General features: G+C 40.2%; 1 protein-coding gene across 2 annotated transcripts in view; it reads right to left on the bottom strand.

Annotated features, from left to right (window-relative positions):
• smurf1 (SMAD specific E3 ubiquitin protein ligase 1) overlaps positions 1-26,585 on the bottom strand; it is a 48,094-nt gene that overhangs the window by 14,393 nt on the left and 7,116 nt on the right. For both annotated transcript variants that reach the window (XM_057346365.1, XM_057346364.1), the window contains exon 2: positions 270-308. In XM_057346365.1, the coding sequence (XP_057202348.1) occupies positions 270-308 (39 nt within the window). The remainder of the gene's footprint in view (positions 1-269; positions 309-26,585) is intronic.

Here is a 26,585-nt window from a genome sequence, read left to right on the forward strand (position 1 = left end):
AGAGATTTACCACCAAGAGTTAAGTTTAGGCCACATAACCTTTGTTTATGTTGTTGCCGCTGAAACCATCTATACTGACAAGATTTATCCAAAAACCACACCTATTCACTTTCATTGCAAAAAATTAAGCAGGACATTTTGTGTAAAATCTGTTTTGTGTTCCATGAAAGACAGTACAGCATATAGTTTGTAACGACATTTCTGGGTAAACTATTGGTTCAAGGAGAAGAAATAAAGGAAAGAGAGAGCTGAAGATGATGTATACTTACGGAAGAAGTCTTTCTTTGCCAGATTCTTGGCACATAATACTGAAAGAAAAGAAGAAAGGAAAATCATAAACACATCAATTGTACATGTCAACAGAAGCACTACTTGCTTTTAAATTCATAAACACGTGAAACAAATAAACGGTCCTTGAAAACCAAATGTGTTAAAATGTGCACCAGCTTTGCAACAAATGCAAGTAAAAACTGCAGAGACAGGTCGAAGGAGCTGCTGACCGTCATTCCACGAACTAACTAAAAAAGGTCAGGGTCCCTTCCAATGTCCCACCCCGAGAGATGCATTCTGGGGTCATCCACACAGCCTGTATAGAATAAATCAGACAAGCTTCCTCTCAGCCCTGTTAGTCAGCGCCCCAAATCAATAGCTTTCCCTGCATATGTAAAGCTTAAGCTGTCTGCCTAAAAGTTTTTCTGGTCTGCCCTCAACTAATGTGAAAAGGTCACTCTGTGTTAGCCTGCAATGAGAGTTGATCCTTTTCAATGGGATTTGGCACACTTAAGAGAAGCAGCCTTTGTGAAGAAGGCTGGTGTCAGCTCATGTTTGACACGCTGTGTCGTGAGGTGGAGCAGGTGTGCTCAGCAACATTCAGCTTATCTAAAATTCAGAGCGTACGGCCTAACAGTATGGCGTGCAACATTTTAGACATTAAAGGTACAGTGCATGAAATCTAGCGCCATCTAAGTAGCGAGGTTGCTAACTGTAACCAGCAGCTCACTCCACCCCTCCCCCTTGAAGCACTACGGTGGCTGACACGGGACTAAGAAGTTGGCATGTTTTCGCTTCTTTGCAGGAGATAACGTAATTACGAAATGAAACGTTTGTCCGTTTAGGGCTACTGTAGAAACAACACTGCAAATTCCATGTAAGGGGACCCGCGGTGTATGTAGATAGAAATAGCTCATTCTAAGGTAAGAAAAACATAACGCTTCATTATGTAAGGTCTTTATACACCTCTCAAGACAAAGTTATGAATATTGTATTGCATTTCTGTCAATAGATCCTCCAAAAAATTACACATTGGACCTAAAATAAATCTAGCAAATGTTAACTGATTTTGCAGATAATGACATATAATGGTTTTGTAATTTTTACCTATTCTACTTCTTCGAAAGACCATGGACAAAATGAAGTTTAGTTGCACTGCAGTCACAATATGACAGGGTACAATGGGGTGCAATATACAGTAAGCAATAAGCATTGTATTTTCAGAATGAGAGCATGTAAGTGGACAACCCCAAGTACAATATTTTTCCTAGTTTTTCAGGGCAAACAAATGCCATCCATCACATTGTGCTCACATCTGCAATCCTCCAATTTATGAACACACTAAAAAACATTACAACCATGATAATTCTCATATGTCCCTTTGGCTACCATTTCACTGCTTCACATGGTGAAGAAAATATCTTTATCTAATGGCAGTGCAATGGTGCACAGGAACACGCAATGGCTTCAATGGTCTTGCTGCTGTTTTTTTGTAATTATTACACAGGCAACCTTACCCACACAACATAAAACTACTCTGTTAAAAAAAAAACAGAAACCTATACCTCATAAAAACGTGCAACACACTGTTTGTAAAGAAAAATAAATGCTGTTGATGACGACAGTAATTTCCTACGAATCAAGCATATCAAATTTCCACTGTTGAAATCTGGATGCCAGAATAAAAAGCAGCAAGGCCAAAACAGCAAGACAAGCTTCTTTGTGTTTCTCTGTGTGGCCACAGAGAGTTGTTTACCCCATTGAATTTCACCTGACATTTCAGCAAAGCAGCAAGATAACAGAAGCACAATGTCAGGAACCAGTTGGAAATGAGGAAGACAGTCAGCGTGATGCTTCTTTACAAAATAAATCACATCCAATACTAATTGGCTTGCGTTGATACATCAGACGGCCTTAATTTTGGGTAAGGTATATGCCCTAATAAGAAGCTGAGAGGGCAGGATCCTCAAAAAGGTCAGAGCGCTGGTAATTCAGCCTAAACAGAATACCTCTGTTGCCACCCACTCACAGGAGAGCACTGCCTCCTTATCCCTGAGATTCATCTCGGTGTTCACTGGACCTCAGAGGTCACGTTAAGCGAAAATTCTCTGTCATTGACAGATTTTTTTTACCAGTGACGGAAAAATCTGAAGGCCATCCGTCATTTTGCTGGATTACAATAAGGGCTATTTGTAATTTTCAGTTTTGTCAAGTAAAGCATCCAATCATTTCCGTGTTTGTGAGCGGCCGGAGGTACTGCCTCTGCCCTGAACACGATTTTACGAAGGGACGCGTGTTTCCCATTCATTACTTATAAACGCCTCGTCCGTTTTGGAAAACGCGTGCCTGTCACTCACCCCCGTGTAGCGTGCACGCATACACACACAGGCACAAACCAGTGGTGCGGCAGGTTACAGTCAGACTTTTTTCTTTCAGAAAAGCGATAGCGACCAGCAAAATGACGGATAATGAAAAAGTCTAGCACAACCTCTGCTGGACCTTGGGGGCGGGGTGCTTCCATAGTCACATCTCTAGCCTACAGGCAGTCCATCACTATCCAATAACGGTTACTGTGGCAACCACTAACCTAAGGTGTCTTGATGCATAAGAGCGTCAGATCAAAGTCCGCAGGTATGACAAAGCTAAGGCAGATCCCTGGAGTCACAGAGCTTTAGCTACAGCAGTCACAGAGTAATCAAATATACATGCAGCAGCTATTTCAAAGCCCTGCCACCCTTGCTTCCCTTCAGAAGCTTCCCACATCTGTAGCCATGGAAACAAAAGACGGGAGGCTGAAACTTTGCCTGTAAACATAACTTTCCTCACAGGCAGTCAGAGCTGTAAGCATCTTCTCATTTCAAGTAATTGATTCCCCTAAGGAGAGCTTTTTGATCATCAGCGGGTGGATGTTGACTCTAGGGATGCACCGATCCGATACTCTGATACCCCGGATACTCGGGCCGATACGGGTATTTTTTGCTGGATCGGGTATCGGACTGACGTGTTCCATTCAAATCCGATCCGTTGCGTTACCCGTGGATGTTACTCTTAAGCGTCAAAAAGGACTAACTATCAGGAAACCACCATAAAAGTTTTCATGCACTGTATTGCACGTCATGTATTTCGATAGTTTTATGCGAGGAATAAACCAATAAAGCATAATTAAGAAACTCTGACCTTCGCTGGTGCTGTCATCTGTCAATCTCCATCCAGCATGCATGTGTCCGGTAACAGTCAGGACGTTACTCGTTCCAATGTTTTCATTATTCTTCATAATCACAAGATAATAGTCTATGGTTTTGTTTAAAATGCATTTTGCCAGAGACGGTACTGGAAGCGGTCTATGTTGTGCGTCATTCATACACAATAACACTTTTTTCAACTGTTGGATGGATGCACTGCACTGTGTGTTAAACACATAACATATCTCTTCTCTTTGTGTTATAACTGTTTTGAACTTGGGGAGCAAAGATCCCCATGACATCAGAAGGATCATCATCATCATTATGCGTCCAGGATGCTCGTGAGTGAAGCGGGTGCATTAAGCGCATCATTCTGTGTCCAGGATGCGCATGAGCGAGTCTGTTCCACTCTGCATTGGAGACTTTTAAACAGTGATAGTTTTGTGCAATAAACAGAGATTTATTTGTTAAACATTTTTTAAGTATCTGTACTTTATGAGACCACATTGTAAAGCATATATCATACATTTTTATATGTTTTTTACCTTTAATACAGTACTTGATAACATTTAAAAAATCCTACTTTTCTACTTTTAAAAGTAAAAATACTTAAGTAAAAGAAAGTGGTAGATTTTAATGTACTCAAGGATTAAAAGGTTAAAAACAATATCTATTTATGAAATGTAGTGGAGTTAAAAGTATGATGTGCTTTATAATGTAGGGAAGTATTTTTTGTCCAAAGTAAAAACACTCTGATAAAGTACATATATTTTAAAATGTACTTGAAAGTAAAAATGCTTAAGTACTATATATTACTATATATTGCCTGGACGTTGACTGCCAATTTGCGCCAAAATTTTCAAAGATTCAGCAGCAGCAGGTCACCTCAGACAGACACCAAATTACTGAAAAGCAAGTTTATCAAACAGATTTATATTTCTTTTCAAGTGGGTGATGTATTTAACTAGATTAACGTTTGCTTACAGTGTGTAGCAATTATGATTATTGTTTGAATGTTTATTATTTAAACAAAATGTAGGCCTACTCGTATCCGATGGAGAAAGGTGTCCGGTTCATGAAGAAAAACTGGTATTTTAAAACAAATATTTCCCTTAAAAGTAGGGATGCAACGAAATGAAAATTCTTGGCCGAAGCCGAACACGGAACATGGCTTTTCACATTTCTTCTATTTATTTAGCCATTTTTTTCACTATTGCATAAACTGAATGGTCAAAATGTTTTATAGGGATGTGACGAGACACTTATCTCAGGAGACGAGACGAGACTGGGTTCACGAGAACGAGACGAGTTTTTTGAGACCTTTTTAAAGAAATCCTCAAAGACAAAATATATATATTCATAATATACATATTCATCTTAACACAAAATGCAAAAAATGTAGGCATTATAAAATCAACTTGTACTTTATGAAACACATTAAACTTCTATTTTAATGAATTATATTATGCAGTAATAAACGATATGTATACACTGCAAAATGTTTCGTCACAAACTCAACTGACAGGCAGTAATTGCACAAAATTTATGCTTTGTTTTCTTAACAGGGGTAGCTTTTAGTAAAGAGCTGTGGATGTTTTCTCTATATGCTTTTGCATAGTGCTCGTGTTACCAGAGGTGTGGCAGTCTATGGTGCGTGCGCGTTCACGAGAGCACTTCGACGCATGCGCATTCGGTTGGGCAAAAAAGTGCAAGTCTTCCTCAATATCGAAATCATCAGACATTTTGGGAAGATCAGCTTATGTACAGCGTGTGTCGGCTTGTAAACACAGAGTTGCGCTTCCGGGTTGTCAGACAGAACGCCGGCGTCTGCCCCCACCGAATGCTCATTCATTGAAGTGCTCTCGTGAACGCGCACCATAGACTGACATAGGGCTGGGCGATACTGACCAAAATTCATCCGATATGTATATCGATATTTTCTACAAAGTGGAATAAATGTTTACTAGCAAGTCAAAGCCTCATGTGAGATGTCACAATCACCTTTTTTAAAATGGCTTGTGAAAAGAAATTCAATGACAGGGTTTTTTTTCCCTATTTGAAAACATACAGCTGCACACCACTTGTTTAAAACATGTAAATTGTAAACAAAAATTATATAACTTTTTTTCGTAAGGCACGCTGCAGGTAAAAGAAGCTTCCAACGTAGTCTCGCGTAGCCAGACCTTATCACCACTTTCTTTGGCCAAGGCCCTCCCAAGAGGCCACGTGACTGACAGTAAAGCAACCAATCACGTTTCGTTTTTGTTTTGATCGCTTGTTGTAGCTGCTCATCAGATCTTTTAAATCCGAACCATTTCCAAATAATTGAACCATTGTTTTTCTTTTCACAAAACAGATCATCTTCTGCTGTGTGGACTGGCACTGCGCCTTCCTCTTTGTCATAAGCAAATTTGTAGAGCAGGCGTGCGGGGCAGTAAATGGCTTTCCCGCTCATTCTCCTTCACAACTCCTTCCTGGTGGAACATTCTTCCCAACTCAGTCCATTCAACCACATCTCTCACAACACTAAAAAAACTACTTAAAACCCACTTCTTCTGTGAATACTTGACAGGCAAATGAAAAAAAAAAGAAACTAACCCTCTCTATCTTTCGCTCAACAGGTATTGTTCTGGCTTTTGTCAAAACTAGTAACTTTGTATTAGCACCTATTGTATTATTGATCCTGTATGACATATCGCTGTATTGCCCCTGAACTCCCTGTTAGCAGTGTTGGGCAAGTTACTCTGAAAAAGTAATTAATTACTAGTTACTAATTACACATTCGATAATGTAATTAGATTACTGTACAAGTTACTCTCTTCAAAAAGTATTTAATTACTTATTACTAATTACTTTCTATATCCTACATCAACCTTGATGAGTTAAGTGATTCAAGGATAGACATGAAACGGCTCTTAATTCATTCAAATAAATAATATAAAACTACATAAAGTATTATTATTAATTACAAATGTGAGAATTATACATTAAAGCACAGATCTGAATGATTTTTATGTAAATTCCTCTTCTACACACACACATATTACACAAGTATTTAGTTTAATTACATCAGAAGTAACTGTAATTAAATTACAGAAAATAAGAGTAATCCCTTACTTTACTTTTTCAAGGGGAAAGTAATTAAATTACAGTAACTAATTACTTAGTAACTAGTTACACCCAACACTGCCTGTTAGTCACTTTGGATAAAAGCATCTACTAAAGGTAAATGTACTTAAATTTTTCTGTCTTGTACAGGCCATGGATGAAGTCAGCGTCAGAAGACACCACTATTGGAGTTTATGTTCTCAAACAACATGCTGCTTGCGATGAGCCAGAAGATGTTGGCATTGTCCTGGAATTCCTTCGTGTTAATCCAAAAGTTTCATGGAACTGAATGGAGATAAACTCTCAAATGAAGTACTGACTAAGAACAGGCTGTTTCAGTGAAAGGGTCAGAGAGGCTGAAAAAACAGGACCTAATGTGTAAGTAATGTTTTTTGACAACTCAATATAAACAAACTTTATTACAAAACTCTTTTCCTTTGCCTTTTTTGTCATTGTATATGTTTTTAATGACTTTTTGTATGTACACATTTAAACCAATATTAACAATGCATTTTGGATTAAGTTCAATTATTCTGGTACCATAGACATAAATAATTCGTTTTGGAGTTACATAATACAATAACAATAACATTCAAAAATTACAGTTGAAAATCTAGTACCTAGGACATGATGAAATTACTTTAAAGTTACAAAATAAATTTGTGTTACATTAATGAGACACCTTGCTTCAACATGATTGTTTTAAGTAGTCTAATATAAATTAAATGTTTTGGTCTGACACACAAAAATTAATTAAGGAAATATAAGTTAGTTCAACACGATCTGGTCATATGGGACCAATGTAGGGATGCACCGAAATGAAAATTCTTGGCCGAAGCCGAATAAAAATTAAACACTTCCACGAACACCGAACATGTTTTTTTTGCATTTCTTCTATTTAATTATACTTTTTTTCACTATTACATAAACTGAATGGTTTATGCTCCCTTCATGAATAGCCTATTTAGGCCTATAACTGACTGCTAAAAGAATGTAATGCAAGTTACTCTGTACCCCTACAACAAAACACTTCATTAAAAAGTGTGATTCAACATTAGGCCTATAAGCTAAAAATATGAATAAACGAAAACTGTTTGGATTGCTACATTGCAAAATGATTTAAAAAAAAAAATCCAATGCAAGCAATACTGACGGATGCTGACTGACAACCATTTCAGTTCACGTCTCTCCTCCAAACTCCGCCCACAAAAGCTGACTGTTCTCTCAGAAGGTGCACTCGTGGCTGGGATGCACAGAACATACTTGACAAGTTGTTTAGTACAGGGGACTTAGTGCACACGACCACTGTATGATGTCAAAGTATGTCGCGAGCGGAGGTACTGTCAGACCGCCCGCTTCCATCTGAAGTTAAGTTACCGGCCGGTAAAGACGCTTTCATTCGGAAATTTACTCCCGCGCGGCAAGTCCCGTGTCTTTCTCTGACACTTAAAAATGCTCCACACACACACATACACAGCCAAAATGTTTGCGTCATTAATAAAGTGCACGCACATCTCTCTCTCTCTCTGCACTGGTTGCTGCTTGATCGTATCACAAGTTATGCTCGGTAAAATTTATTAGGCCATTTCACATATTTGGCCGAACACCGAACATGCCTTTTTGCTATTTTCAGCCAAACATGTTCGGTGCATCCCTAGACCAATGTACACATTTTAAAAGAATTCACCTCAAATTGTGCAACTTATTGCTTTGCGTAAAAACGTCCAGACACTCTAAAATCTATCTAGCAACCACAAACACCCTAAACACATTGTGAGCAACCGATATATAAAAACAAAGCAAGATCAGTTGAATATGAAATTATTCCAGACACAAAAACAAACAATGTGATTTCTAGTGTGAATAAGCAAACCACATATCACATGATACTAATTGGAAAAGCATGGCATTCGGGGTGTACTCGCATATTGCCCGGTTGCTCTCAACTGTGCCCGAGCGCGATTGTCCCCCCTAATCACTCCCCTGCTGGCCTGCGCTCACATTGTACTTTACCATCCGAGCACGCTTTCATCATTATGATGCTAATGCTTAGAAGTAAACATAAACAAAGCGATCTCCCTCAGCACAACGGAATCCATCATAATGTTCAGTTTGTGACTTATTAGGTTTGTTTAACTTCACACGCGCGCTGCACAGACCGATCCGCTTACGATATCGTTGTCATATGAGAGCGATATGAGAGTAAACGGCTCATTATGCTTATAAATCACTCTCGCATACTTTATTATCATGAAGCCAATCGATACACACAGCATTGCATTATGTTTGACAAACCTAAAATCTGGAGTAGCCGCGGTGACACATGCCTGCACGTGTAAGTGCGCTGTGTATCACATGTTTTTTTTTCCGGTGACAGCTGAATCTCAGAGAGAAACTGACAGTCGCATAATTTACGTCATGCTTTCAGCGCTCCAGCGCTATTTGCGCTCATACTGCCCCCTTTCCAAACCAAATCGCACCCCAGCCCACCTCTTCCAAACATGCCGGGGCGCAGTAAGTGAACCGTGCCCGAGCACTCACACAATCGAACCAGGCTTTAGGTGTCAAACACGCCCGGGCGCGGTTCAATCGGGACAGTGTGAGTAGGTCCTTAGACATGTGGAAGCATTCAACTAGATCAGTGGTTCTCAAACTGGGGGCCCCAGGATGGATCCAGGGGGCCAGAAATTTTGTCGCACTACGAAATATAGACATTTATCATCAATTTTATGCAATCAAATATCAGAAAAATAAGAAAATCAAACAAAACAAATGATTTTCCAGCATTGTATAACTGAATTACGGGTGTCCTCGACTAAGGATTTACATAGTCGAATCCGAATTGTCACGCCTTGCCTATCGTCGACTGATAGTCGAATTGCACGCATGTGTGTGTCTGTGCACGCATGTGGGGACGACACCAGGGCCATTTCTCAATTCCAAGAACGCAAAGAAAGGACTTGTGTCCTTGCTAGATCGGACTTGGCAAGTTCAGACTCGGGAGTTTTTAAACTCGTGAGGACGCAGACGGTTGAGGACGGTTATCAGGGCTCTAGAGTGCGACCAATTTGGTCGCACGTGCGACCTAATTTCTCAATGGTGCAAGCTGCGCATTCAGTCACTTATTTTCGTCTCCCCTCCTTCAACCATTCACTTATCTATCAGTGCCCCCGCCCCCAAAGACGTAATTCGCGGGTTACGGGTAAGAGGCGAAGGACCGAAAGAGCAGACGAGTGAAGCGCTCAATCTTGCAATTGAAATAAATATGCAGAATACAAGAATTTCCCCTGCTAAGGTACAAAACAGCAAAGATAACGAAATGTGTTGCAAGTATTGTATGCATGTGAAGCTAATGCAGGAAACACGTGTTTAAACTTTAAGCACTGAACTATTGTATAAAGATCTCTAACAATACTGCAAAGCATACAAAACGTTATACATCACGCTAAATACTATTTATTTGTGAGTTGCTATTGATAGAAGCCAAACGTGTATCAGTGCAGCTTTCATGAAGAATAATCACTAAAAGCCTTCAGGTCTCGCGGGTTGTTTGAGATATGCACGCCCAGAGAGTCGGAGCACAAAATACTAAACGGAGTTCTCTTTCACGCCTTCTTACTCTGAAATGGACATATTAACACAAAATAACCTAAAAATTCCCATATTAACAAGAAACCTTGTAAAGGTATTCAGTTTGTTTCGTGACCAAACAGTTGGGAAACAAAACACGTGTTCCAGTATATTGCGCGAGCTCTTAAAGGGGCAGCAGCATAATAAAGATCTCTGTTTATAATGTTCATCAAACAACAACGGACGGGCCCAAAAACACTCACTGATATTAAAGGAATTGTGTTCTCTTATAGGAGTCGTTCACAACAAATAAAGGAAGAAAGTAGCTTTAAGAAAGATGTGCTTTAAATATGGTAAAGTGTTGAAAGAGAGTTTACATATACAATAAAAATAATTCAATCATAAACAATGATTTTTATTAATTTCTAATTGATTTATTAATGTATTAAACACATTTTAATGAAGTTTTAGTGATTCTTTTTTCTTACCTCACCCCACGTGCAAATAACTTGGTAGCACCTCTCTCAAGTGTTAGTCTAGAGTAAGGCTGCAACAACTAGTCGTAAAATCGATAATAATCGATAATGAAATAGTTGTCAACGAATTTCATATCGATTAGTTGGTCTGTGAGTCACTTGCGAGCTGCGCAGTATAAATCAAGCGCGTTCTTCCCTTTTAAAATTAAAATTTTAGACGTGTCTCTCTGTGCAGCATGAGATTGCAGTTTAAAGTCAGACGTGTCTCTCCGTGCAGCCGAGCTGCGCTGTTTTTAAGTCAGATGTGTCTCTCCGTGCACGCGTCTCTGCGTGCAGCGCGAGTGCGCAGTTTTAAGTCAGACGTGTCTCTCCGTGCATGCGCACAGAGTGCGCAGTTTTAAAGTCAACGAGTCTCTCCGTGCAGCGCGAGGTGCGCAGTTTTAAAGTCAGACGTGTCTCTCCTGCAGCGCAAGGTGCGCAGTTTTAAAGTCAGACGTCGTCTCTCCGTGCAGCGCGAGGTGCGCAGTTTTAAAGTCAGACGTGTCTCTCCGTAAAGTCAAGGCGCGAGGTGCGCAGTTTTAAAGTCAGATGTGTCTCTCCGTGCGGCACAAGTTGCATAGTTTTAAAGTCAAACGTTTCTCTCCGTGCAGCGCGAGGTGCGCAGTTTTAAAGCCAGACGCATCTCTCCGTGCATGCGTCTCTCCGTGCAGCACAAGTTGCATAGTTTTAAAGTCAAACGTTTCTCTCCGTGCACCGCGAGGTGCGCAGTTTTAAAGTCAGATGCGTCTCTCCGTGCGGCACAAGTTGCATAGTTTTAAAGTCAAACGTTTCTCTCCGTGCACCGCGAGGTGCGCAGTTTTAAAGTCAGATGTGTCTCTCCGTGCACGCGTCTCTGCGTGCAGCGCGAGGTTCGCAGTTTTAAAGTCAGATATGTCTCTCAGTGCATGAGTCTCTCCGTGCGGCACAAGTTGCGCAGTTTTAAAGTCAAACGTTTCTCTCCGTGCAGCGCGAGGTGCGCAGTTTTAAAGTCAGACGCGTCTCTCCGTGCAGCGCGAGGTGCACAGTTTTAAAGTCAGACGCGTCTCTCAGTGCATGCGTCTCTCCGTGCGGCACAAGTTGCATAGTTTTAAAGTCAAACGCTTCTCTCCGTGCAGCGCGAGGTGCGCAGTTTTAAAGTCAGATGCGTCTCTCCGTGCAGCGCGAGGTGCACAGTATTAAAGTCAGACGCGTCTCTCAGTGCATGCGTCTCTCCGTGCGGCACAAGTTGCATAGTTTTAAAGTCAAACGTTTCTCTCCGTGCACCGCGAGGTGCGCAGTTTTAAAGTCAGACGCGTCTCTCTGTGCAGCGCAAGGTGCGCATTTTTAAAGTCGAACATGTCTGTCCGTGCGGTACAAGTTGCGCAGTTTTTGAATGGCTTTACTAGACGTGAAATAAGTCTCTGGTGTCCCCAGAGTGTGTATGTGAAGTTTTAGCTCAAAATACCCAGCGGATCATTTATTATAGAATGTTGAAGTTGCCCGTTTTTGAGGGAGTTTCAGGAAATCGTTGCGGCTGAGGCTCTCACTAAATCCATGGTGTTTCGAGTCAGATCCGTGGGTGTGGCTTGTTGGTTTTCACTAAATTCTTGGTGTTTCATGTCTTACGAAACCTTTACCCTAACCCTAACCTTACTCTAACCATCTAAACTACCTATGATTGTTAAAATCGCCAATAAAACACTGTTGCATGATGACGTCAGACTTGGACGTCAGAGCAAGGATTTAGTGAGAACCGGTGCGTACCGGCCAAAACAAAACATCAAAATGTCAGTAGTTGTTAGTGGTGTTCAGCCCTATATGTACGAACCGGAGTCTGACACTGATGGAAAGACACAAGTGACAACCTTAAGAATAGAACAGGACGTTTCCAAATGGTTAGTTGTAATTTTGCAGTTATTGTGAAATTAACGTTCTTCAAGTGATCGATAAGCATTAGCATGGTCCGTCATGATAATGTATAAATCACTGTGCAGGTGCTTGTGTGGGAATTGCAGTAAAATGACTACAGAGCCAGAGAATAAATGCTGCATGGAGGTCGAGCAGGCATAGTTTATCGTTACTACAGTTATACTACGCTTTCAACGTTGTTCTATCATGTACTGTCACACTTAATTTACGTATTGTTTACGATAAGCCCGACAGCATGTGAGGGCAGCGTCAATAAATACAGTTAGACACTGTACTTCTATTGTTAGCAACATTACCAATATAGCGCGATAACAAGCCCATTAAGAGTGGCAATTTTGAAAGACTAATCAGCAACAATATGAGGTGTGATACTTAACGTTACTGCTTCTGCTGGATATGAGGACTGGGCACGAAATGTTGGTATTGCTCCCGGTTTCAGTAGCAACCTCGTTGAAAGTCCAACATTGTACTGGCCCTCATTCGTGAAGCAGTCTGGCGTGAAATGATTGGCGGAAACGTGAAATACTCATTCTCAACGGGACATTGCCTTCATAAATGAAATTTAACCATGCTGTTCTCTATAACTCAGCTTGCGGGAGTCTATGGAGACAGTTATGCTGGTCGGTACATCCTAATACAGAACAACTGTAGTGCCTCCGCGGCGCAGACATTGTGAAGCTCCAGTGACGATCTAACGATGGCGACTGTTGTACTTCCCACATGGGACTGTGTCTAAGCAAATAGGGCAGATCATCACCACGGCTGGGCGGGCTTTGCCGTTGAGTGACGACATTAACGGCAGAATTCAAATCTTTGCTTTTACCAGCAGGGTTTTTGAATAATGCAAATTGTTAAAAAAGGAGTGAGCACATTTTTAACTGTTTAGACTGCTTGTTTACAGACACTGTGGACACGTATTAATGTTTTAACACATTATAAAAGTGAATTTTGCAAAATACGTGCCCTTTAAAGGGGAGAGGTCTTTGAAATGACAAAATTAAAGATTATATTAGTAAAACCCAATTTGTGGCTAAATAATCTGATTTGGGGGTTTATTTGGTTCAGAGGTGGGAAGTAACTAAGTACATTTATTTGTACTGTACTTAAGTAAACTTTTTGAGTATCTGTACTATACTTAAGTATATTTTTTTCTAAGTAGGCCTACTTTTTACTGTTTCACTACATTTGAATGACAAATATCTCACTTTTCATGCCACAAAAAAAATAATGATTTCCTTGGCCAACCGTCCCCTCCCTCCCACATTTGGGAGAGACTATTGTCAGCTGCTTCTAATATGACATACCTGAATCAACTCATCAGCCCTGGTGTGTTTATTAGGGAGTCATCCACAACATTTTGGGAGAAGGTTAATGAGTTCAGCTGTGTATACTTTTCCCATTTCTGATATAGTTATAAGCAAAAGATCTAATTAGACTTTTTATCCGATTAATCGATTAATCTAAAAATAATCGTCTAACTAATCGATTATCAAAATAATCGTTAGTTGTAGCCCCAGTCTAGAGCCCTGCTTTCTTGTAGAATTGTGCTTCAAATAAAGAACTTTATGTTGACCAGATTGTTAGTTAATCATTTACAAGTCAATATTGCCTATATGGACAGCGATTTAAAAAAAAGTGAACTTGTAAAACTGCGGTGTTAAATGCGATGCGGTCGAAAATTTGGGTGCACCTAACTTTTGTGCTGGTGCACCTAAGAAAAAAAGTTAGGCGCACCAGTGCAACCAGTGCAAAAAGTTAGTCTAGAGCCCTGGTTATATTAGAAATGGAACAGCAGAGTACTGCATGCGTCACTCAGTCAAATACATGCAATACTATTTCACTTAATAGCCTATTTACTTTAATGTAGCTTTAGGTTTAAACGAAGAAAAATGAAATAATATGAAAAAACACATTATTTATTTAAAAAATATGTGATTCTGGCAACATGCTGATCTGATTTTGTTAAGAATAAAATAAAATATGATGCAAAGCAATGATTTAATAAAGTGTAAGAAGTGTGTACAATAGGGAATATAACAAGCAAATAAGTTAGTCAAAAGTAACGTTATCCAGTAGGAAGCGCTTCTGTACAACATTAAATAAAAAATAGAAAAGTGAAACTTAACTTTCCCATCAGTCAAAACGATTTACCCAGGAACAAATAAGATATTTATAAGACCAAAGATTGCCTGTTCGATAGATATACCCAAAATTAATTAAATCTCATGTTTAACCACTACAAATACATCAGAGCCAGCCGTGAGATTCAGAAACACTTGCCGAGGTGAGCGTGCGTTGGGCCCGGTGATTGCCTGGAGCTCACATCTCCGAAATCCACAAATAGTCAAATTAATGGACATTTTCTTTAAACATGACGTAACAATGCTGTGCCACTTACTAGACCAAATCTCGCCTCAAAACTATTTTCAAAACTACTGGATATAACGTGAGAGGTGATCCTGCGCTGGGTCATAGCCAGACCTCACGCTCATATGCGCCTGGGGGTTCGGTACCCCACCCTAAAAATGTCCCATTTCTTTACATCGCAGTGCATGCCCGTCTGCTACGCCACTGCCCATATAACCCAAATGACATGATCCCCATTGCATAACACCTCTGTGAAGATTCGACTGTGTGACTGGTAGTCGAATCAGGCTCCTCCCATTGAAGCATCAAATCTTCGACTATTCGGGGTCACCCCTAAACTGAAAATGTTTTTGGTTTCATTAAAATTCTAAGTTTAAGATTCTACGTTTTTATTTGGGGGGGCGCAAAGCGATGCACTCTAGACAAAAGGAGCCTCACAACAAAAAAGTTGTGAACCACTGAGAACCACTGATTTAGATAATGTTCAAGAGCAGCACACACACCGAAGTGGGTTTTTCCTGTTGATTTAACTGCTGTCTAATCTTAGTGGTTGAACAAACACAAACAACACTTCAGATATACTGCTGCCCAGCTGCACAAACCGACAAACAACCCTGTCGCAAACGTTAAAGTAGATCGGCCGGTGCTATTTGCCCAGTGGTGTGCACAGAGCTGCCCGGGGCTGTTCAAACAGCACTGGCAGTGCACTTTCATTAAGCCCTTTGAGAGGAGGCCAAACAGTCTGGTATGGGAGTTATCAGACATGGGAAATCAACCACCGTCTTAACCATTTTATTACAGTGGATTAGCAGCCAGACATGGACTGAAAAACATTGGTTGTGCCAGTTGAGAGTCAGAACGCTTCATGATGCCAATCTGGATTCTTCAACTTTTTATTGGTCAATTACAGATTTACTAAAATGACATCAAAGCGCAACGGTCTCCTTCAGTCTAAAACCATTAAATGATCTGTGCACAGTGTCTTCAGTACATTGTGTCAGGACAGCTGGTGTGACGACTGATGAGGGTGGGTGCAAAAGAGACAGAAGGGGCTCTATTCTTGGTTTTCCACCCACTCATTCCCTGACTTTAATATAACCTGGGAGCGTCCGAGAGCTGGTCCATAAGCGGAGACAGTTCATATACTTCACTCGAAACAGAACCAAAGGGTAACCAAAGAGAGATTGTTGGTTGCCTTCCGCAGCTGTCTGCAACGCAAGCACTTTGTTGATATATGGGGTTAAAGCTTGCTGGCACTGTAAAGCTCACACACAACGGTGTAACTCACCAGGGTATGAGCCGGGGATTATTTATCTCTGTACTTCATCAATATGAGCAGCACGTCTGATGAGGAGAGCTTTAAGGGAGATGGAGGATTTTATGCAGGTGCAGCGTGGGGAGCGGGAAGCTGTTTAACATGGGGCACATGCTGTGCGTCAAGTCTCATAGCTTTTGAATAAAATACAATATTTCGAACTAAAGATCCAATGGGCATTTCAATGTGTCATTTTCTTGTCCCAATAATTTGGATTTCTATTGACTGATGACTGGTCAATATTCACTTTGTTGTTGTAAACTTATCGGACGTGATTGTGGGTAAACTAATTCTTCTAGAGATAAACAACAAGCCAGAGGCTTGACTGGGCCTGGCCAACTCATTTCCTGCCGGTCAGAGATGACACACAGTACTACATCCATTCACAGCTTAGGTTTAAATTACAGCAGCGTGAGGGCTGGAGGTATACAAGAGGGGCTAGATCGCACACACTCGCATTAAGCCTCGCCATACGCAGTCCTGAAACACAAGACGCAGGGCCCCCAGTGTGAATTAAATATCCATGAGCTTTTCCGGAGTTATCCTCCACCCTCCTTTCATGGCCAAATCCTTGCACTATGCTAAACATTGAACTGCTGAAAGCAATTTTGTTAGGTCGATGGGAATGATAAATGTTTTGTTTTTTTAACGTTTCCCCATCCACCCAAATGAGTTGTCAGCCGGGAGAGTATACAGGAATGCCAAACATCCACATCTGCATGAATAGACAAGACATTTCCTCCCTTACAGATACAGTAGGTCAGCCGTTCTGACTTCCATGCTGGATCCGGAGGTAAGCTCCCCTAGGAAGAACCACAAGGACAGGGAGAGGCAGACACACTTCCTCTTCAATGAGTCACTGAGAGTGGAAATAAAGGGAAACCTGAGCCATACCTTGGGGGAGAGCGGTTGATGAACAATGAGCGCATGCCATTGCAATGCATTCAGTTGGGCAATGACTAGAGAATGACATCCTGTGTGGTGCATTAATCACAGGACTGAGCCAATTCTGAAGAGATTGCAACCTTATGGTGACAATGCCGGCAGATGTCTGCCTGTCTGTGCTTTTGACAGCTTGTCTGACACAGCCAAAGGTCTCCAATCATCAGTATTCGGTATACAGCAATAATCATTACTGTGCATTCAAACAAGCTTAAATACCGAGGCTGTCTGGCCTGATAAGAGTTCTCAGAGAAAGCTAATTGGTTCCAGAGAGCACACATCTCAAGGACCTGTGGGTCGGTTTTAAGAAAGCCCTTTGGTCAGTTGTCATGCCTGCAGAGATACATGTTATGCTTATTCTTGCCCGCTGCGGACAGCATCTGCACTGGCCAGAGATGAGAGCTGAGAGGATTGCTTCAACAAAAGAAAAATACTAATATCACACTGGCCTACTTCTGAATCTCGTCAGCGAATGCGAAACATAATACAGAAAAGTACAGTCTCAAGGCCTGATGGGATGAAATAATCCCCGCGTTTAGCCTTTCTTGTTTACAACCACAGAAGGAATGCATCCTACAGCAGTATTTGTGTCCGCCAGTGACCTGGGGAGATGACTGGGTGACCCCTGGGTGCCATGCAGTAACCTAAATCCAGACGAGGCGCGTGGGAGCCGGCCAGGCTGCTGAGGGAGGCTGAAATCACCACATGAGCTCTTCATCCTGTCTGGAGGCCCAAAAGACTTCACAGCACAAAACAGCACTGTCTGCAGCTGACCACAATGCAGTCTCGTGCTAACACTTAAATGCCTACCACGTCAAGCATGATGTCCTATATAAAAATGAAAGTAGGGCTGGGCGATTCTTATGCTCTCAGTTTCTCAATGAGTTACGGTTAAATGCCACCACATCCGAAAGCCAGAGGGTGCTCTTGTGCAGAAACTCTGAATATGGGAAACAGAAGAAGAACGATTACTTCCAGGAAATGCCAATGGTCATATTGTATCGCTGTTCTTCAAACCTTTTCAGGTATTTTCATGATAATAAAGTATATTTATAGTGATGATGTTTGACGAGTCTTGCTTTTACAAATGCACGTTAAAAACGACTCAATCTCGTAGTGATTTTAGATCGAGCAGTACTTCCTACTGATCAAAGAACCATAGTTCACAGAAGAGCTGTGCATAAAACACAGAATCGATTTAGACATGTATAATTAGCGTAAATCGCGATATACATGTATGCTGAAATGGTCTGTATACTTAATTTAAGTAAATAAAACAGACAGAAAAAAACAGCCATTCTGTCACATAGCCATTATCTGTAACATTCACGCAATTTATTTTGTTACGTTGTATAGGAATGATATACTGTATTTTCACTAAAACAAAGGTGTTTGACATGTCGCCCAACTATTGACTATGCATTGACTATGCTTCAGGGATTAAAGAAACAGCTTTGTTGAGTTGATTTGAGCATGCTGACAGCGTGTTGTGCCTTAGCATGCTAACAATCTATCAGTAACTGTTCGACTGTCAGCAGCACGCTAAAACCCTCTCTAAAACCCTCTCTTTGTTCCCTAAATGTATCCACCACAGCTACGGCTATCAAAGCATTGATTTTCTAACAAATTCACTACCTTCAATAAATTTCAAGACAATTACAGTCAGGCTTCAAACAACCCGCTGTGAGAAACATTCTCGGTTTATGCAAAATGTGTAGGCCTCCCTTTTTGTGTGAACACAATCACAACGCAAAGCAAAAAGCAAATGTAGTTTGTCTTCAGTGGGGTGAGACACAAAAAAGTTCACTGTCCTAAACCCCAAAAATACAAGCAACTGCTTTGTAGAGATGCACCGATTGCAGTTTTCTTTGCCGATTCCGGTTTCCGATTTTATTACAAGTGAAACCTGCCGATTCCGATTTTTGCCGTAATAGTACGGCAAGTATACTGTATATAAAACCATATTAACTTTTCTTCAATGCACTTTTTTTTAATTACATAAATGATTGAACATTACAATTTCCCCAAATGTCCCTAAATGCAGTTCTCCAAGCTGCATTAAATTACAGAATCTTCTCTTTCCCAAACAACTCTTAAATTGAATAACTCTGTGACTGAAAAGAAGTACAAATAATAAAATATAACTAAACATGTCACTTAAATGACCTTTTTCATTTTTGTACTCATCTCACAAAAGTCTAAGATAACAATAAAATACTTCAACTTTATTCTCGTCTGTTTCTGTTTATGAAACTAACATTGCTTTATTTCATTTTTTCTGAAATGTAAAATAAATTGTCTTTATCTTGGGTCTGTATTAAAAGAAGTGGGTTGATTTTTGCTGCAACTTCAATAAAAAAGTTAAAAAATCTTATGAGTGAATTCTACTCTAAAGATGTATATGTATTTGCAGTTTTTTGTGTTAGTAAAGAACTCAATCAGATATATGTCACATATATTGGTTGATTTATTCATTTTTTTTTATTTTGGATTTTTAAAAACAAGTAGAAGTCGTGTTGAATGTCATTTTACCTAGGTGAAATCACCACAGTTTTAACGTAAGACAAGGAATCAGGTTGAGTGGAATTTACGTTTGTTTTACACACAGTGAACGACTTCAACATGAGTTTAGCATGTGTCAGAGTTTAGCATCACTGTTAGCATACATACCCCATGTAGACGGAAAAGCGAGAGATGAACTACAGTGCACCTTTTTGTCCGTACAGTACATGATGCGCGTGCACGCGCGTGCAGTCAGCGGACATGAGAGATGCGCGTCAGGCAGCAGAGACACACATGCGAGTATAAACGAGCCGTGAAGACAGGCTGTGTGTGCGCACGTTTACATGTTTACTTGCGGCTTTGCGTGCACTGACGGCTGTGACGTTCTTGCCCGCATCACAGGCAACAGAAGATCGGCTTGGAATCGGTGAGACATGAGACTGACCGGCCAGTCACCGGTCCGGCCGATCATATGAAAAAACATCCGATTCCGATCTCTGGCCGGTCAATCGGTGCTCCTCTACAGCTTTGGTTAACATTTAATTCAGTAATAAAGATTGGATCAGAGGTCAGTCACAGTTGACACTAGCAACCTTCATAAAAGGTTGCAACTAATTAGTCTCACCTTTGTAACTCTTCTCAACATTCAGTTCAGTAAGCATCAGACAAACAACATTTCACAAAGAGTGAGTCAATCAAAACATTCAAGGTTAAACTGTGTGACTTCAAGTCCATCAACACACCTTTAAGAACAATAATGCAACAATTCTTTGAGGCGAAAAAGAAAAAGCCTGTGGCACGGTAACATACATGACATAGGTTTGAGACACTGCATGTAGACAGAATTTTAAAGGGGTGCTGCAACGATGTTTCATGCATTCTGACTTCTTTACAATGTTAAACGTGCTGTCTTCTCATGCTTAACATAGTCAACTTGTCAAAAAACGAGTTGGGCGTATTACGTAGTATTACAATTAATATGCAAAAAAGTAATTAAAGTAGCAGTACAGACCAACGTCACAGCCTGAAATAAATGCAAACTATCCGTTACCATTGTACTAGGTTTTTCCCTCACAGGTGAATAACAGCAGTTCGGTTGAAGCAAACAAATGCACAAACACTCCAGTGCATTTCCTCTGTATAACAACTGTCTGTGGTTTTCATACCTGGTCCTTTCTACAGAGATACGTTATTTACACAGGACCGGTAACGGCCTGGCTTTGATCAATAGTGTCAGTTTACAGTTCTGAATACGGTCAGAATAAACAGTGTCCCCTGCAAGCCCCCAGCTGCACTCCACGTCAGGAATCACGCAGGAATGTCTGAAAAAACACAAGCTCCACATACCTAAACAGCCATGAACATGAAATACTCATGAGTGAGTGTGCAGGAGGACAGGAAGAGAAAAAGATTAAGAACAGAGAATATTGAGAGAGGAAAAAAACCAGCAAGCTGCACATGACACAGAGAGGATAACAGTAGATCAGCACTGGTGCTCCCTAAGAAACAAGGATTCCCCGGTGCCCAACCCTCATGCTATAGCACACGCTCACAGTCACATACTTCCTGCACCCTTTGGAACTATAATATCTTCTAAATTAACTATTGAGACCAAGTTAATGTGCCTCAACTTCAGTAGTTTTGTACTAACATTAACTAATAACGTTGTTAAAATTGATATGTTCAATGCAGTTGTTTTAAAAGAAAGAAAAAAGATACATTACTAGATTCAACACTATTTGTTCTTCAGACATTCCTCTTTAAAAGAAATGAAATACCAGATTGTTGATGACTGAAAATGTGTGCATTTTAACAGTTTTCTCATGAAGCCACATTTAGATCCTCATATCTCTAGGACTGCACCTTATAGGGCTTTAAAAATGTAGTTCCCAAAAGAGAAGTTGGTCAAGAACAAGAATCTAAAATGACATTAAGGTATCTCTAACGGTTCTGGAGTTAGAGGCATGCATATTTTGTAAAAAGAACACAAAAATGCCCTTTCTTCATTTTTGAGCCGTCACCATTGGCATAAAATGCATCAAGGATTCTTAAAATTAACAGATTTACAAACAGATACACTGATCTTTGTGTAAAAATAAAATAATGATGCTGGCATATTTCTCATGTCATTTTTTACCCCCTCTACAAATTAATTGATTACTTAATAACTATTCACCTATGGCATTTCATATTTTTTGAACATCACTCCAGATGTTGGTCTTGCCTCTGTAAAAATAGAAGAAAAAAAATTGAGCTCAGGAAATATTCAAAATTTGGTTGATTTGACACGGAATGACCCCTATGCTTTGTAGGTACTGTGCAAGTATACATAACATAATTTACACAAAAATACAATCTTTTGCACCACCTGTTTAGATTCAATTATGATGTAAAGATGTTGTTACACACAACAAACAAAGTCAAATGCTATCAACCCTTATTCTAGCAGTGGTTGTCAGCTCTATGCCCCTTATCCTACACTAGGGCTAGTGCTGGGCGATATACCGGTTCATACCGAATACCGGTGTGTATTTTTGTTATGATATGAATTTTTAATATACCGCATTACCGGTGTATGTCGCTTAAACAACGTGCGGAATGCGGCGCAGCGTGACACTGTTTCAGTGGGGTCCCTTTTCACTGTTGCACTGTGACCGGCCATTCACACAGAATGCGTCTTTGTATGCCACGGCACTACTTTATCATAATTTTTCTATATAAACATGCGCATTTGGATGTTTGCGTGTGTCTCGCGCATGATCGGTAACATTACATATTTCTTTCCCGTCGCAATGGGAGCGTGCACCTCGCGGCTGAACAGCAGCACAAGTGTAACAATTGCAAGTTCGCAATACGTTATGTTAAATATACTCACGAACAAACATTTTCAAAAACGCTCGTGTTCCCCTCATATCTGCTCAATATAAGCATATAATATGATGTGTTTTTAGTTTGAACTGTTTCTCAATATGCTATGATGAGAAATAAGGGTCAGTAGAGGAAGGAGAATTGACAGCGTGATGCGATCGCTTTCCTCTCACATATCTAATTTAAGCCTTTGTTTTATGATTAAAAAATATGATTTCAGGAAATCATGACGCCATTGTGACTATGTAAAACACAACAGACATCACAGGCATGTTTTAATGGTATAATTGTTTCTATTTTGTTTTCAACTATTAATTTTTTGGTGGATGCTCCTAACTCTTTAAGTTGGGAGCACCAGTGCTTCCAAGGAAAAAAGTTCATTTCGAGCCCTGTTCTCTATTTATTTGCTTAAATATTAGGGATGGGCGATATGGCCCTAAAACTCTATCACGATAATTCCTGGTATTTCTTTCGATAACGATAAAAATGATGATATATCCATAACGCCATCCACCGCTGTTTTTTGCGTCAAGTGATAGTAGCTGCATGTAGTCTAGACCCTCAGAAAAACAAATATTATCAAAAAGTAAAACTTACCCCAAATCAAACAGCTCCTAAAATATACCTACAGTATTTTTGTAAATATAAAATATAATAGTGAGATTCGACTTCAAAAGGTTGTAGTAAAGAAAAGTTAAATGAACTAAAGCTCAATAAACACATCATGTCATACCTAAAACTGTATATATTCTATTGTTGGGCGGAAACGATCGATCGCATCATGCTGTCAATCACTCTCTCCTGAACTGTGTGAACCTTCTCTTCTCACAGCAACATACACTGAATCTGTCTATGACTCGCGCTACAGAAAGAGAACAGAAAAATGCGGATAAAAGAAATCTAATTAAATAATCCATGCTTTTATACGCTCATAAATGTATTTAAAATAACGTAATACAAACTCGCATTTCTACTGTATGTAAACAGGCAACAGTGCTGCGCGCTGTGTCGCTATGAAAGCACATGTGGGCGCGAGCTGCGGACGGGACGCTCCGTTCATACTGTATATAAGGCAAGAAATCATATTAAACAATTTGCGCATGCGCGCATAACATCTAACGAATGTTTAAATAAATACTTTTAGCCAAACTAAATGTTGTGGTGTAACGCATTATGACTATCAACGAATACTTGACAAACTAATTAAATAAAACGAAAGTGAAACTAAACATTAACTCGGATGCATCTACAGTGCCAACCTAAACGAGATTTAGAGCTCGTCTTTTAGTGCAAACTCTTTCTCAGCTTCACGTCTGCCCTCCGCTATACCCGTTTTCGCTTCACATATGAGCTGTGAATGGGTCTCACAAAGAAATACGTCATCAACTAGAATTTATCGTTTATATCGCTGGAAGACTAATTCCTATCGTGTTGGGAATTTCTACCGGTATATCGCAAACAATATAATATCGCCCATCCCTATTAAATATTATGTATGCAAGTTACCTTTGCATGCAATTCAGTTGTTAAAGAAGTCTAAACATTGCAGTTATTATAGGGGATACTATCACTGTAACCATGACAGTATAAAAGGGCATTTTAAGTCAATCAACAGCACTATTTCCTCTCTCAATCAGTAAAAAAAAGTGGTTAAAAAAATACCGCCATGTACCAGGAAACCGGTATAAATCTGAAAAACACAGTTATATACATTTTTGGTCATACCGCCCAGCACTACACAAAGACTTTAAGAAACAGCTTTTTCAAATCACTTTCAAGTTTTACAGATCTTGGTAGTCTAGTCTCACCATCACCACAAGTTAAACACAGCTGTTTAACAGTACCAGTCAAGCCACATGTTTTAAAGCCGGAATGCTTATGACCTTACTGTTTATTACCCCATTTGTGTATGTGTGTGCAGCAGCAGTAAATTAATTATAAAGATGGTGTAACATTAATAGAAATGAAAGAAACCAGAATGGCTAACATTACATTTAGTAGACGCTTTTATCCAAAGCGACTTACAAATGAGGTAAACAATGGAAGCAATTGGAACAACGTAAGGACAACAAAACGCTTAAGTGCAGTAAAACTGGTCTCATATAGCCTACCACAGTATACAATGCTAAGTTTTTTTGTTTGTTTGTTTTTTAAGGATAGAAAGAGTAGAAAAGAGACTATCTGAGCGTTCCCACCAAACGCGACTTGCGCGAATGAATCGCGCTATTCGCGCGTAGTTGGACACTTGAACATTTTGAGTTTACTCGCTTCATTCACGCGTGAAATTCGCATCATTCTCGCGTGAAATTCACAACAGATGCTCAAAAAAATAAAATGGCGGTCGAAACGCCCGTTGGAGCATAGTTTTGTATAAATGTAAGTTTCATTTTCACTTTCAACAACTTCTGATTGCATTTCTAGCAAGAAATTAGTATTGTAGTTTTTAAATATGTGATTAGTTATTGCAAAGACGCTCTCCGTTTATAATTCAAAAATAGACTTCAGTTGCGCTGCTTATCTGTTTCTCTGGGCTACCTTCGTGCACAAACGCTGCACGTCACTAGCAAGTGAGCAAGCTCCTGGTTGGTTAATGCGGCACGAAACTTCGCCAAAGTTCAATGCCTCAAAATCAAATGCCTCATTCGCGCCGCCTCATTCGCGCGAATCGCGCCGCAGGATGTCCTATCGCGTCTTTGCATTGACTTAACATGTAAATCACTCGCTCTTAACGCTTCTTCCGCGTCTGGTGGGAACGCAGCATAAGACTAATCGGTCAGGTGCTAACAGAAGAGATGTGTTTTCAGCCGATTCTTAAAGATGGCTACAGAATCTGCTGATCTTGTAGCAGTGGGCAGATCATTCCACAAATGTGGAACCGATCCAGAGAAGGTACGTGAGAGTGATTTTTTCCCTTTTTGGGATGGCACTACAAGACGTTGTTCATTCACAGAGCGTAGGGATCTGGCGGGTACAGCGTGGCTAACATAGTCAGTTATGCTCAAGTTATGGTCGTGTGTAGGAGCTATGCGTAGCTCTGCGTGGCTAGACGTGCATCTCTCCAAAAATGTAACAACGCGTCAACTCAAGGCAGACCGCAAGCGCTGTGATTGGTCTGTTTGAACCCCTCCCTCAGGTAAAAAAAACTCTGCGATATAACGTCATGTTTACTTCATTTCCGAATGAATTATCTAAGTAAATTATTTGTTCTTCTGTATTTAACATCTAAAGCTGCAACAAAAGTGACTGTTTACATGCCGCTATCACTGCTAATGCTGCTCAAACGAGCTGCTTCTTTTTCGGCTCTTGTCTTGGTTACAAAGCAACTTTTGCATGGACACTGACGCCTAGTGGTCATTGCCTGTCAATGCAGACAACGACGTACGAGCATAAAAGAAAACTGGCGCGTTCCAGGTCCTATGCACGACCATAACTTGAGCATCCATACATCCAAACTGCCTTACTCATTAACACCACAATAAGAACTAAACAAACCCACTAATCCACAGCCACTCAGGCCAAATCGCAGCTAAAAATATGTGAAGTCAAGTGATTTCACAGAGCAATTACAGCAAATAGCTTTATAACTAATGAGGAAACAAAAATTAGAAAATAAAAAACTGAGCATATATCCCTGATTACTTTGTAACCTTGATCAGTACAATGACATCAGAGCAAGCTGAAGTGGAGTCTGAGCTGCATGTCTAAATGATGGAATACAAATGAATATTTATAAAAGCTCAGCATTACAGTAGCAGCCACATCATCATAGGCAATGCTCACGTCAGATATGCCCCCCCAAAATAGTCCATATCTCTAAAGGAATGTTTAGGCCTATGATACTGCTCATTTTCAATGTATTCATATTAGACTCTCCTTGTGTTAGGGCTGGGCGATATATAGATTTTTACAATATATCGATTTATTTTTTCAACGCGATGCGGGATTAGACATTATCGTTAATATCGATATGGGGTGTGTTCAATTTGAAGCGGCTCTGTGGTGTCTGACATGCGCAGTACCCATGCGTAGAGTGAGCAG

Source organism: Triplophysa rosa, linkage group LG11 (assembly GCF_024868665.1).
Source record: "Triplophysa rosa linkage group LG11, Trosa_1v2, whole genome shotgun sequence".
Classification (NCBI taxonomy): domain Eukaryota; kingdom Metazoa; phylum Chordata; class Actinopteri; order Cypriniformes; family Nemacheilidae; genus Triplophysa; species Triplophysa rosa.